The sequence below is a fragment of the Rhinatrema bivittatum genome, chromosome 1, assembly GCF_901001135.1.
Source record: "Rhinatrema bivittatum chromosome 1, aRhiBiv1.1, whole genome shotgun sequence".
NCBI classification, from domain to species: domain Eukaryota; kingdom Metazoa; phylum Chordata; class Amphibia; order Gymnophiona; family Rhinatrematidae; genus Rhinatrema; species Rhinatrema bivittatum.
Window position 1 is genome coordinate 166264767 of NC_042615.1, and position 15262 is coordinate 166280028.

The 15262-nt window shown below is 44.2% G+C and overlaps 1 protein-coding gene across 5 annotated transcripts in view; it reads left to right on the top strand.

Moving 5' to 3' along the window:
• ARAP2 (ArfGAP with RhoGAP domain, ankyrin repeat and PH domain 2) overlaps window positions 1–15262 on the top strand; it is a 619943-nt gene that overhangs the window by 584486 nt on the left and 20195 nt on the right. The window contains exon 32 of one of the 5 annotated variants that reach the window (XM_029589677.1): window positions 1460–1551. The exons of the other annotated variants lie outside the window; for them this stretch is intronic. Within the exon in view, the coding sequence (XP_029445537.1) occupies window positions 1460–1534 (75 nt within the window). The 3' untranslated portion in view covers window positions 1535–1551. Of the gene's footprint in view, window positions 1–1459; window positions 1552–15262 lie in introns of those variants that run through there. 5 annotated transcript variants of the gene reach the window in all.

The window sequence follows — 15262 nt, forward strand, 5'->3', positions numbered from 1 at the left end:
TTACAGGTTTTGAAATTGCCTGAATCTATTATGCCGGTGATTAAAACAATTTATTATCTACCTATGTCTGAGGGCTTAGAAGGGAATAATATTCCGGAAGAAGCCTCATTAAATCTGGCACAAATATTGCAACAGTTGCATGAGATGGTAGTTAACAGATGTGGAACTTTATTGGTTATATTTGCATTTCTCTCTGATTGAAATACCATTCTATGATTCTTTTTCCGTAATCGTGAGTCAATGTTTTACGGACAGAAATTGTGGATTTATCTAGATGTGATGAAGCAAACACAACTCCGGAGAAAAAAAATGTTGTCAATGCGAGTTGAGGTTATATCTAAAGGGGCTAACTTCATGTTACAGTATCCATGTAAATGTAATATCAAGCTGGGGGATGTTAAATATATTTTTCTTTTAACCTTCACAATTAAGGGTCTTTTTAGACTCACATACCTAGTAAGCTCTAAATGTTTAGGCAAAAAGTCATATTGGGGTATATGTTTACTCACCTTAAAATTTTTCTTATTATGTATTTCATTGTTAATTGCTCTTTATAAGGTTGACCCCCCCACTACCTGTTTGAGTATGAGGTTTTCCTTGTAAAAGAATTGTAAATGCTCATTTTCTTGACAGACATCACTAAGATGTAATTATGGATATCTTATTGTAAACGCAATAAAAAATAAATTAAAAAAAAAAAAAAAGAAAAGGCCCTGTAGCATCGCTGGAGATGACATGCTGGCAGGTTTCCCATTCTCTGCCAGCAATAGAAAGATCCAGCAAGCTACCCGCATTTCCTCTGCAGCTGGTAGCCGAAGAAGAGGCCCCTTGCTGTTGATGGCATTTCCCCTGTAGCCAGCGGCAGATGAGATCCAGTATGTGGGAATGAGAGAGGAGGACTGTCTGTGTGAGAGAAGCTGACAGTGTAAGAGTGAGATTCTGGCTGTATGGAAGTAAGTGCCTGTGTGTGAGAGACTTTCAGAGAGACTGTGTGAGAGAGTGCCTGTGTGTTTGAGTGAGAGTGCCTGTGCATGTATATGAGTGAGAGTGCCTCTGTTGTGTGCATGTGTGTGTGTTTGTGTGTGAGAGAGAGAAAGTTAAAGGTTTTGTGACATCTTTCAATCTTTGAGAATCTCAGGGGTGATTGGAAATGTAAAGTTCCCTGGTATGGAGACTGGGAGATTCTTTTAATCCATATTTATTTTATTTATACTTTATTTATTTGATTTGTATTCCACTTTTTAATTGCTGGATGTGATATGTCTGCTGTTTTGAAATATTTTATAGGCATTTGGTAATTTAGTAACATTTTTGTATTAGATGATGTTCTGTTCATCAGCTGATTTGACATTCTTTTTAGTGGTATAGTTAATGTTTTATATTTCTTGATTGTATTCAGTGTTTGCATTGTATACAAAGTTTGGCTTCTTGTGATTTCCAATTTGGTTTTTGTCTGCAGCTTTCTATTTATATTTCATGGTCTCTATGTTCTGTATTGGGTGAGGATCTGTCTGCATTCCACATGTGTGACTAAAGTGAGGTATTCTGCTAGCGTGAATATTCTGGGTAGGTATTTACAACAGCCTGGCTTGTTCTGTTTTCTAATTGGAGATGTATTGGTGTTTAGGGCCTGATGTAATATTTGCAGTTTTGCTTTTTCATAGGTGGAGTTTTTACTGTTTGAATGCTGGCAGTTATGATCTAGAAGGCTTACTGTACTGGAATTGTAGTTCAGTTTATTCCTGGCTTTCTTTGGGCCAAGTCCATAACCAGTGCACTTTACCATAAGCCTAATACCATATGAGATCCAGTAAACCACCTTAATTACTATGAAAAAGGCAGTTTATTAAGCCTATTAAACTACTATTATTGCAGATGTCTTTTTTGCAGTGTATGTAAATATAATATACATGTTATAACTGGTATTTTTACTTCAGAAGATGTACTTTGAATGTCCCGTTTCCATATAAAATCTTCCTTTTCAGATTGGAAAAGTGGTTAATAGGGATGTGCAGAGCAAAATTTTATGTTCATATTTTTTATGTCCGAAAGGGGGTCCCACTTGCGGCCAATATGGACATAAAAAAAATCCAATGAGTTGGGTATATGTACATATGTGCAAAAAAAAAAATTAAACCCCCTCACCCTCCTTAATCCCCCCCCCCAGACTTACCACAACTCCCTGGTGATCGAGCGAGGAGTGAGGACGTCATTTCTGCAATCCTTGGCGAGAAGCATGTGACGTCGGTGGCACGTCGAGTGACGCGGCGTCACGTGATTCCCGGCTCGTTCGCGCCGGACGGCTCGTTCGGCCCAAAAAGAACTTTTGGCCAGCTTGGGGGGGCCTCCTGACCCCCCCAAGCTGGCCAAAAGTTCTTTTTGGGCCGAACGAGCCGTCCGGCGCGAACGAGCCGGGAATCACGTGGCGCCGCGTCACTCAGACGCGACGTCATGTGATTCCCGGCAAGTTCGCGCCGGACGGCTCGTTCGGCCCAAAAAGAACTTTTGGCCAGCTTGGGGGGGCCTCCTGACCCCCTCAAGCTGGCCAAAAGTTCTTTTTGGGCCGAACGAGCCGTCGGGCGCGAACTTGCCGGGAATCACGTGACGTCGGCGTCACGTGATTCCCGGCTTGTTCGCGCCGAACGAGCCGTCGGGCGCGAACTTGCCGGGAATCACGTGACGTCGCGTCTGAGTGACGCGGCGCCACGTGATTCCCGGCTCGTTCGCGCCGGACGGCTCGTTCGGCCCAAAAAGAACTTTTGGCCAGCTTGGGGGGGCCTCCTGACCCCCTCAAGCTGGCCAAAAGTTCTTTTTGGGCCGAACGAGCCGTCCGGCGCGAACGAGCCGGGAATCACGTGACGCCAGCGTCACTCGACGTGCCGCCGACGTCACATGCTTCTCGCCAAGGATTGCAGAAATGGCGTCCTCACTCCTCGCTCCATCACCAGGGAGTTGTGGTAAGTCGGGGGGGGGGATTAAGGAGGGTGAGGGGGTTTATATTTTTATTTTGGCTCAACAATCGCGATTTCCCACATATCGAACATATCTATGTTCGATATGTGGGAAATCCGATCGTTTATGTCGAATCAATTTTTTAAGTTAAAAAAAAATATGAGTTGCGTTTTACTAATGCGGTCAATCCGAATGCACACCCCTAGTGGTTAATACCTTTTTTAATGGAAAAAATATGCATACTTTTTAATTGTGTGGAGAAGGGAGGGGAGGGGGAACGCAAGGCTATAAAGTTCATCTTGGGCATCTAATACCCTTGCGCCAGTCCCTAAGAGAGTGCCACACACACACACACAGACTGCCACCATTCACTGGCCTCCCACAGAGGGCAGATGCTGGGGACAGGTGGGAGGCAGGTGATAGGGGGTGAAGGAGTAGCTTAGTGGTTAGAGCAGCGGGCTGTGAATCATAAAACCCAGCATTCAAATCCTGCCACTGCTACTTGCAACCTTGGGCAAATCACTTCACCCTCCATTGCCCCCAGGTACAAACTTACAGGCCGAAACAGTAAAATCGCGGGAGAACAGGTGAGCACCCGCTCTCCCGGCACACGCACAGGCCACTCTCCTGTGCGCGCGATTCAGTATTTTAATTTATTTTAATTAGGGCCGGCAGTAAAAAGAGGCGCTAGGGACACTAGCGCGTCCCTAGCGCCTCTTTTTTGACGGAAGCGGCGGCTGTCAGTGGGTTTGACAGCCGATGCTCAATTTTGCCAGCGTCAGTTCTCGAGCCTGCTGACAGCCATGGGTTCGGAAACCGGACGCCGGCAAAATTGAGCGTCCGGTTTTTGACCCGCCAGCCACGGGCCCATTTTAAATGGGTTTTTTTTTTTTTACTTTTTTAAACTTTCGGGACCTCCGACTTAATATCGCCATGATATTAAGTCGGAGGGTGCACAGAATAGCAGTCATCCAAATGCTGGCTAACAGTGCGCTCCATTTACTTGTTCAAGTGCTTTCATCATTTTGTAGACCTCTATCATATCCCACCTCAGCTGTCTCTTCTCCAACCTGAACCGCCCTAACCTCTTTAGCCTTTCCTCATAGGGCAACCATTTCATGCCTTTTAACATTTGGGTTGCCCTTCTCTGTACTTACTTCAGTGCAAGTATCTTTTTTGAGATGCGGTAACCACAATTGCATGCAGTATTTAAGGTGCAGTCTCACCATGGAGTGATACAGAGGCATTATGACATCCTCCATTTTATTTCCATTCTATCCCTAATAATTCCTAACATTCTGTTTGCTTTTTTGACCACCACAGCACACTGAGCCAACAACTTTAATGTAATGACTGCTATGACACCCATATCTTTTTCCTGGGTGGTAACTCCTAATATGGATTCTAACATCGTGTAACTACAGCATAGGTAATTTTTCCCTATATGCATCACCTTGCACGTCCATATTATATTTCATCTGCCATGTGGAAACCTGATCTTCCAGTCATGCAAGGTCATCCTGCAATTTATCACAATTTACTTGTGAAAAATTACAGGTTGTTTCTTCTGTCATTTTAGTACTCCATGGGCGGCAATGGATGGTATGAATCACGAGACACTGGAGACACTACTCATTTGTGTTTTGACTTGACCACTAGGTAAAAAAGTATGTGCTAAGTACGCATTTGGGATTCACACCTCATGATGAGATGGTGCAATGGTTTGGCAGAAGAGGAATGTGTTGGGATCAGCTCATTCCCTTTCTGTGGCAACATCTGGCCAGATGCATTTCCCAGATGTTCTGGTCATTCATCTGGGAGGCAATAATCTTAGGAGCATTCCCAGCAGATTTCTAATCAACAACATCACCTCCCTGATGCTCTGCATGAGGATTTTATGATCTTAGATCATCCTTTGTCACCAGTTCATATGCTGTGGGAGCACTGGGTTTCAACAATCAATTTCACTTGCCTATGGTGAGCCTGGGTCCAGAGGCAATACACTACATGCAATTTATAAACCTTCTGTCCAGATATGATCTTTGTTGAGGCTCAGTTATGTAGGTTCTTACTGTATTGCTTTTTACTGTTTGGCCATTATTATACCATTATTTTGTTGGTTGTGGTTTAGTATATGCTGTATTCATTACAGGTAGAGATGTGCTGCCCCCTTCCCTGCAACTGGGTAGTCACGACTGCCCAGGTTAAGCCAGCTATATTCACAAAAATGTTACTGCTTAAGTGGCTTTACTGTTCAATCAAAGAAAAAAACTTCTGGGTGGGCCTGGTGGTCTGCATCACAGACCCCATCCCACTATGTCAATTGTGGCCCTGCTGGGCTGAGCCTACCCAACCAAATCTCTTGGCAAACATTTTCAAAATAACAGTGATCGGGGTCCAGAGCCAGCCTCCCCCACCCACTCCCCAGTCTGGTGCATTTTTTAAACAATGAGCCCCTCTTCTGCCTTGCTCCCTTCCCCCAACTCCCCATCCCAACCCAACCCAAACCCTTGCCTTTCCTGGTACCTTTTGAAATCTCTTCCTTGAGCCAGGCTCCTATTGTGTTCCAGGCCAGTGCTTTCTGCATTGCTATGTCAGCAAATCTGGTATCTCATGCTGATATAACAAGGCAAGAAATGCTGGCCAGGACTGAGGTACTGTGATCCCGACTGAAGAAAGAAATTTGGAAAGGTACTCGAAAGGTGGTAGGGTTAGGGTTGAGATGGGATGTGGGTGGGGATGGGGAGAATGTAGGGAGTCAGAGAAGAGGTCATTTTTTCACTATTATACTAGACCGGGGAGTGGATGGTGGAGGCCGGTCCAATCACTATTTTTAAAATCCTAGCTGAAGGTGGCTCAGCCCAGCAGGGCCCATGATTGACATTGTGTGTGTGTGTGTGTGTGTGTGTGTGTGTATGGGGAGGGGACGGTCTGTGATTCAGGTCACTAGGCCCACCCAGGATTTCATTTTTGGTTGAACAGTATGGCCACTTAACTGGCTATATATTCTTTTGAATATAACTGGCTATCTAAAGTTATCTGGTCACACAAGATGATATTCAGGAAAGCCAGATAGGTTTAAAATAATCTGGCAAAAGGTAACCAGATAACTTTAATCAGAGATATTCAGCAGCACATTTATCCCACAGAATTTCCAAGATAACTATCTGGCTAAATTTAACCAGAAAGGTTAACCGGTCTACATTTTTTTGAATATTGGCCTCAAAGTTTTTAACTTATTTCCTCCTGGAATTCATAGCAGTTTTTAAAGAATCTGTTTGAGGGGTAATGCTCTAATAAACCTATATAATTTTTACAAGTATTGCAATAAAATATGGGGTTTATTTATAGAGTTACACAACCTAATTTATAGTCCCAGTTCAAATGTAAAATCAGTGAGTCAGAATTAACCTTTCATGTCTGGTATGTATCTCCCAGGCCTGGATTTAGGCATAAGCAACTTCCTAGAGTGCCAAAGTGAAACCTGCTTCTTTTTGCTTTATGGTCACGTGTTGGTGCCACGTCTAAAGGGCTACCATCATAGGTCTCTGGTCCCACTTCCTGCCAGCTCTCTGATTCTCAGAGGGGAACACCTCTCCCCCAACTCTGATCCTGCCTATGGGCACCAACATTTTAAATCTGGCCCCATCATTTACCTCATAAGGATAAATTTGTATACAGAAAAAAAGACAAATAGGCCAATTAGAGTACTTACTTATTTTTTCTTATAGAATAGGTACTAGTAATAATTTTATTTTAAATTATGCAATAATAATAATATGCCATGAAGATCAATTTTAAGTAGACTAACAGTGAAGTCTGGTTTGAATTTATATAATAAAATTAAGTAATGTGTCTGTGAAGGTTTTGTAGTTGTTGAACACTTCAAATGTCAGAAGACATTCTCATATTCCTGACCCTGCCATTAAACAGTGTGCCATCTCAGCTTTTCTGCATTGTACTTTTTTCTCAAAGTTCTCCTGATTCTCTTCTCCTTTCAGGGGCTTTAGACCCTGGCTTCTTCTGAAATATTGAGGCTTCTGGATGAGATTTGTATTTCTGGCTGGTCTATGGACCTTCCATCTCTTATTTCTCAGTGTTCACTCTGATCTCCTTCATCAATGGTTCCTTGACTTCCAAATCTCTGTTTCTTTTCAGTTTTCCAAGCATGAATACACATCTTCTCATGAGTACCCTTTTCTTGTTGCCAATCTTTCATTTTCCTAGTGGCAGCATATCCCCATGCTACTTCATTTTAGTTTATTTTCCTAGGGAAGGTCCATTGAAAGAAAGGAGGCAAAGTACCTGCATCTGCTTTTACCATGTTTGTTGGAAGCCTTTCTGTAGTGAGGAAGAAATCTTTCCACCTTTCCTGCCTCTTGTTTAATTTCCCCTTCTCTTAAAACATTTTTTTTTGTTCTTCACTTGTTCACATTAGGGGCCTGAGGTTCTGATTAGTAATCTCAAAAAAAGTGGTGTCTCTCACAGAGAGAGAACCTCAGGATCATCTGTGTCCACATGGAGAAAAGAATCTACATTCATTCTCAGAGAGGAGTAATAAAGAGGGGAGAAGACCAGTGGCATCACTCAGGTTTATATCCACTAGGGATATGTATTCATTTGAAACAAAAGTGCAAAACAAAATGAATAAGACTAATTTGTTTCATTCAAGGAGGGCCCTGAATCAAATCAGGAGACCCCTGAATGAAACAAACCTTATTTGTTTGTTTCATTTTAAATTAATGCATCAAGCCTAGGTCTAGGCCTGAAGCCAGGTCCTCACCTAGGGCATAGGCAGAGAACCAAATCAGGGACGAAGGCCTAGGCCCAAGTATAACACCGGGATATCAGAGGAGGCATGGGCCAACACTAGGGCCTCAGCTGAGACTCCTGAAAATGAAAAAAAAAAAACCCTTACATAATCCATTGGGTATCTGACGAAGGTTGGGTCCTGATGCCGGGGTCTTGGTCCAGACACATGCCTGATGCAGTGACCTGACCTGAAGGCCAAGTCTCGATGCCAGGGCCTCGTATTAGGTCAGGGCCCTTATGCAGGCCCAACACCACAACTTGACCCAAAGGCCAGTTCCCAATGCTGTAGCTTCAGCCTAGGCAAATGTCCAGGCCCAGGCCTGACATCGCAACCCGATCCAAAACCATGTCCCAACAGGCAGACTTTAGATAAACCAAGACCTGGACCCAGGCCTGATGCCATGACCCAACCCAGAGGCCAGGTCTCAATGCCATGGCCTAGGCCCAGACCCAGGCCCAACACAGGAGCTTCGGCCAGGAGGCCAGGTCCTGATGCCTGAGCCTTGGCCCAGGGTCAGGCCCAGGCCTCAGAGCACAGGCCTGGAAGCTCTTCTTCTTTAGTCCTCTTCTTTATTCACTGGAATCCCAAATGATGCCGTCCACTGGGGTTGCACAGGAGTTAATTAGTTTTGATGTACGGCATTGTAAGGCATTGTCAAAAATCCAAATGTTGCCATTTGGTAGGGTGAATGCACTGGAGTTAATTAACTCCAGTGTGACTCCAATGGAATGCATCATTTGGCATTCAAGCAAAGAAAGAAGAGGACTGAAGAGGAGGAGCTCCCAGGCCTGGGCTCCGAGGCCTGGGACCTGGCTGAGGCCTCGGCATTAGGACCTGGCATCTGGTCGGGTTATCTCATCAGGTCTGGGTCAGTGCAAAGGTCACAGCATCAGAATATGGCCTCTGGGTCAGGTCACAGCATCATACCTGGGCTCGGCCTCTGGTCTAGGCTGAGGCCCAGGCTCAGGACCCGGCGCTGGGTCAGGTCGCAGCATTGGGCCTGGACTCAGGATCTGGCCTCTGGCTGTGGCCTAGGCTGAGGCCCAGGCTTGAGACTTAGTCTCCACGTCAGGTCACGGTATCCTCCAGGTCAGGTTTTGGCATTGAACCTGGGTTCAGGCTTTGGCCTAGGCATCAGGACCTAGCCTTCAGATTGGGTCGTGGCTGCCGAGGCCCTGGCATTGTGATCTGGCCACTTGGTGAGGTTGCAGCATCGGGCCTGGGATAAGGCTGATATCCCACCATCAGGACCCAGCCTCTGGGCCATGCGGTGGCGTCAGGTCTGTGTCTGAGCTCTATCCTTGGCCTAGTCCTAGCTGGTGGATCATTGCTGGACTAGGTAAATGGGGGCTGGGGTAGGAATATTGGCCCCAGCATTTTTACTTGCAGTTGGGAGAAATGCCTCCTTTTTGAATTTTGCCTGTTCCTTGGAGGGGGAGAGGCTATTATTGTTTGATTCACTTTTTTCATATGAATAAAACAAATGAAGCAATCCACGAACCAAAATTTGTGGGGAAAAAATCTTCCGAAAATGAACCAAAAACTAAAATAATTTTTCCCCTGCACATTCCTTAAATCCACTACCATCTAAAGAAGATCACCAAGGGAGGAGAGGAGACTAAAGGTACCACCCAGGTATGTATCAAATTAATCAGGATAATAGGGAATGACTACAGGGAAAGAATGACAAATGGGACCAGAAACTATTGCAATTAAATTGGGCTAAAATCCTATCTTCTAATTATTGAGATGAAGCTTAAAAACAATCTCAATATTTGGCATGGAAAATGAAGAAAAATCAATAATTGCAATTGGTGTTACCTAAAGAATACATTTATCAAAGCCTACGGTCACAAATTTATTGATGAACTAAAAATATTAAATAGACTTTGTTTATATTAAGAGCTGTAAAAAAAACCTATTATCAACCTTTCCATTCTTAATCAGTAAAACCTTAAGATGGAAACCATACTAGGTTTCAGTGTGATTATTGGTGCTGTTTGCCATTGATTATAATGATTGTTAAAAAAAACTTAAAAAACACACAGGACTTAGAAGAATAATCTCCCCCCTGTCAGGGAATTATGGACACTCAGAAGAGAGTAACATCAAGAAAGGACTCTACCAACTTGGAACTTTATTTGAAGTGAGGTCTTTGTGGTCCTGTCAGGGGACACTAGCGCAGGGGTTACATAGGAAAATGAAGAAGAATAATTAGCTGTGATACAGTAAAGACAATGAGAATCGGACGATCAGAAGAAGCCCTTTATTTCAATGCCCGACTCTGGCCGAGTTTCGCTCATAGAGCTGCCTCAGGGGCAATTCAATTAGCAGGACTTAAAATATGCCTGCAGGGCTGCTGTCACACTGTCACAATATCACAATATCATTAGTGTCTGCAAAACACTCTGACATTCCTTCTGCTAGTGTCCGAGTGTTTTGCAGACACTAATGATATTGTGACAGTGTGACAGCAGCCCTGCAGGCATATTTTAAGTCCTGCTAATTGAATTGCCCCTGAGGCAGCTCTATGAGCGAAACTCGGCCAGAGTCGGGCATTGAAATAAAGGGCTTCTTCTAATCGTCCGATTCTCATTGTCTTTACTGTATCACAGCCAACTGGATCGGCTTCCGATTTGTTTTTTGGGAAGAATAATTAGCTGCATGTGTAACTATATGCTCTGCTCATAACTCAAGTAATGGAAAAATTACTTACGTGATAATTTTGTTTTCCTTAGTGTAGGCAGATGGACTCAGGACCATTGGGGTTTATGCTCCCCTGCCAGCAGATGGAGACAGAGCAAGGTGATGTCACAGTATATATAACCCTGCAGTGACCCCAGCCTGCCAGTATTCTCTTCAAAAACAACTGTGGACAGACTAGCAAAAACTTGATTAAAACATGATTAAAAACAGGTAACCAGAACTGCACTCAACCAACCATAAACACCGAACTCACATAAGATTCTAGGTACCCCAAGCTAGGGACTGGATGAACACCGACAAGTAATCCCTTGGGACCCAGAGCCCCACAGGCGGAATATTGACACACTCATGCAGCAGCCAAGGGAGGGAAGCTGAGTCCATCTGTCTTCACTAAGGAAAATGAAATTATCAGGTAAGTAATTCCTCCATTTCCTAGTGTGTAGACAGATGGACTCAGGACCAGTGGGATGTATCAAAGCTACTCCCCAACAGGGAGGGAGGCTGCATGCACTCCAGTGAACACTGCACGTGCTAAGACTGCATCCTCCCAGACCTGCACATCCAGACAATAAATAGTGTATAAGGAGGACCACGTCACAACTCGGCACATATCGACAGGAGGCAGACTACATTCGCCCATGACACTGCCTGAGCCCTAACCTGAGTAGGAAATGGCTTTCCAGCATACACTTACGCGGCCATGACCACCTCCTTAATCTACTGAGCTATGGTAGCCCGCAAAGCTGGAGAGCCCTACATACTCCTACCATGGAAAAAAAAAACCATGCGATCCATCTTTCGAAAAGACTCAGACACCTCCAGATACCGCACTACAAAATGCTTAACATCAAAGGGGCACAAAAGGTGAAATGCCTCCACATCCCTGACTTTATCTAGAGATGCAAGAAACAAAATCGTAGACCAGTCATCTGTATTTTCGGAAATTATTTATTCAGGAGATGCAATGTCAATATTAACAACAACTTCCAATTGCCTGACTCAGGCCTAGTTTCACCTCTAAAAAGGGCTGCATCAGGGGCTTGTGTATCCTTTATAGTCTGTTATAGCACTTCTTTGATTTTGTCAATGAAAGTTTATTGGTTAGAAACTCTGTACTGGCTATTAAAAGTGCAATTCTAGAAAACAACAGTGGACGTTCGTTAATTTGAAGAGCAAGGTAATTAAAAGTCTCTTTGCAATTTCAGAAGGCAGGCGCATTCTTAATAGTTCTCTCATGTACCGCTGTCTCTAAGGACGCACACAATTCGATTAACCAATTAATATGACTCTTCTCATTGTAAGATCTTAAAGGATACAAAAATTGGTCAGCTGACACAGCTTCCAAAGCCAACCAGAGCTGACGCCTTGCCTCTATCACTGAAGCCACTCCTCTGGCCAAGGTCTGGACCAAATCACAACCTGCATCTGTTAAAAAGGTGGCAGCAGGCACCATAATCACTCTGGAATTCCCTCCAAACTCATCACTCCTGAGAGAGAAGCAGACAAGATCTCACCACTAGGGTGCAACAGGAGGCAATCTGTAAATATATCACCTCTGCCTCAAAGACTTGCTTAAGAATAGCCTCAAACTTTCATCATCAACATCTTTCAAGGTTGCTTCTCCCTCTACAGGGATAGTCGTCTGCTTACATGCAGCATATACCAGAGCATCCACTTTGGGAAAACACAAACACTCTCTCACAGGGGGTACAGGTCTTCCAATGTCTGACCCCCTTTAAAATTTGCCTATGGGGCATTCCATTTCAGATCAATCAATTCCTGGATGGCATCCATCGCCAGGAAAAAAAAAAGGCTTTACATAAGGAAACCAAATCGGATTCTTCCTCAGCTCTGACATAACATCTGAACCAGGAACACCCAGTTGTTTGAAGGTCTGAAAAATCAGGGTCAGCAGTTCATCTCTATGAAAGAACTGCAACATGGTTCCTGCCCTGGAGGAATTTCACCATCTTCCAGAGAATCAGGATCAACCTCATCATCAGTGCCATTCAGATTCCTCTCAGGAACACCCACAGGAAGCTGAGGCGAGCCCCGGTGCTTAGGCATAGGACTGGAAGAGGGAGGAGCCACGGACTGAGGGTCTGACCGGACAGAATTGATGGAAGCAGAGGACTGTGCCTGAATAAAGGCCTGTAAGCCTTGAAAACATTCTACCCAAGAAAAAGCAGCCGGGTCCACAGCAAGCCCAGAAGGAACTGGAGCTGGTTCCACAGAACTTCCCTCATCAGTGGAGGAGCTAGTCAAAGAAGAACCAAGATCTGGGGTCCCCCCTAGTCAAGGCTGTGACCAACCCATCATCAGAACAGGAAGAGCCAAGCTTATCAAAATCCGAGGAAGACACCTCTCCCTGAGCATCTGAGCAGTGCTGACACAGGTTAAAAGCCAGGTCAGGCTGAGGACTCCTAATATGATAGGCAACACAAACAGGAACACGCTTAGGCTTCTTGCTTACTGGCGTCATTGCTGAGGTAAATGTTTGTCTGAATGACTTGAGTTAAAAAATGAAATGTGCCCAAAAAAGTAGCACTAGAAGAAAGTGCGCAAGATGCATGCACAACCTGTGCACCAAGTTAAGCATGTAAAAAAGTTTGTGCAAGTAAAAAGCGCCCAAAAACTGAGTGCACAACACGTGCACAGTGCCAACACACTGTGCACACCGGCCTATGGAAGTCAGCAGAACATGCACAAGAGCGCGCAAAAATGACCACCGTGGCCTACCATGCTAAGTGCAAGAAAAAAGCTTAAGTGCAAGAGCCTAGTCTACCAGGGGCTGCTCAACTCGCCAGGCCACCCTGTTCCCCAACCCCAACAGGAAAGGGGATGAACGTCGGCATGGAACACCAAGAACAGAGACCAGAGGAAGTCCGGAAACCCTTCTGTTTCTGATTTAGGTAAAACTCTCCTTTTTTTTTAAGCCTTAACTGAGCTCAGTGCTTATTGACTGAGTACAGAGATGATCTCTGGCTGTAGGGGGAGATAGCATCTGCCATCACCGATGTGCTCAGCAACCTGCACCTGCTGCCTTTCAGCTGAACTAGCAGCTAAGTCCACACTGTGAAACCCGGCTACCAGACCAAGGCACACCTCTGAGGGACCATGGAAATTGCCTTAGCAATTCTCAACTGGGGGAGGAACCTTTAGGAATCAATGCAGGAGAGCAAGGCTTTCTTTTCCTGAATTTAGAATTTCAAATTTCTCCTTTCAGAAAGCTCAAAGCAATCCCCATAGGGAAATGCACATCCACCATCTGCTGGAGACAAAGAATTCTGGCAGGCTTGGGTCACTGCAGGGTCATATATACTGTGACATCAGCTTGCTCTGTCTTCATCTGCTGGCAGGGGAGCATAAACCCCATTGGTCCTGAGTCCATATGTCTACACATTAGGAAATCAGGTTTATTGGACTGGGATTATATATTATGAAATTAAGAACCTAGGACAGGCCCCTCTTTAATGATGATGACTCTGTTATACTACTTGCAGGTCTGTGTTATTAGTTGTCTTACAGTATATAACTAGGCAAATGTTAGAATATTAGAAAAGATTAAAGTTGCATTCAGTCTTTTATATTGGTTAGAAAAATATAAGTTCACAAAATATTTATAGCACAAGAATATTTATAGCTTTCACTACTATGTGTTAATAATTTAATTCACATTTTGCAGAAATTAATATAGCAGAGCCATTGCTGAGGATGGGTGCTAATTATTACCTGTTTGAGGAATGTGGCAACTCTCTTATATCACTTATTAATTATTGTGTGATAGTTAAACAACATGCAGGGCTGGTGCTAGCTTTTTTGCTGCCCTGTGTGAACAATTACTGTGCTGTCCCCCTCCCCCCCCTTATTCATTCATTCTTTGTCCCGGGCCCATAAAAAAAAAGCCCAGTTCCCTTCAGTGATACCAACTTCAAAAACTGACACCACAACCTTCTCCCATGGCTGATGCAAGGGTATTATGTGCCCTAGGTGAACCTTAATAGTCTTGAACAATGCCCCTCACCCCGCTCCATTACACACACACAGTTAAGAGTAATGTATTTATATTTTACATGAAAAATATCAATATTCTCAGGTAAAAATATCATTTACATTATATTTACATGAACTGCTGTGATAACAATTAAGAATTCCTACAAAAAAGACACTTGCATCCCATATGGTGTTATGCCTATTGAGATGTGTGATGGGTGTGGGTTTGACCCTCTGAAAGTCCAAATATACTAATACACTTCCTATTAGGAAAATGCCTCACCTCAGTCACATATGCAGAGCATAAACAGATGCTCATCAAATACAGAATAGAGCAACCATAAAGTAGAAATTAAGGATGTACATTTGTTTAAAACAAAACTGCAAAACGCCAATGAATAAGGCAAATTTGTTTTATTTGGGGGGCCCAGAACCGTATTGGGGGCCCCCAAATGAAATGAACCTTATTCATTTTGTTTTAAATAAATGAATCGGGCCAAGTTCTAGGCCGAAAGCCAAGGGATTCTCCAAGGGCATAGGATGAGACTCAAAGCAGGGGCTGTGCCGGCATTGTGTTTGGGCACAGGCCAAAGGCCAAAGCAGAGACTGTGGGCTAGGCTTGACCTCAACACCAGGATCTCGGCTGAGGCCCCCCAAAATTAAAAAAATAAATAAATAAGAGCTTACCTGATCTGTCGGGTTCCATCTAAGGCTGAGTCCTGAGGCACGGGCCTGACACTGCGGTCTGATCAGAGGCCAGGTCCCAGGGCTAGGGCCTTAGCCAAGATCCAGGCCCGA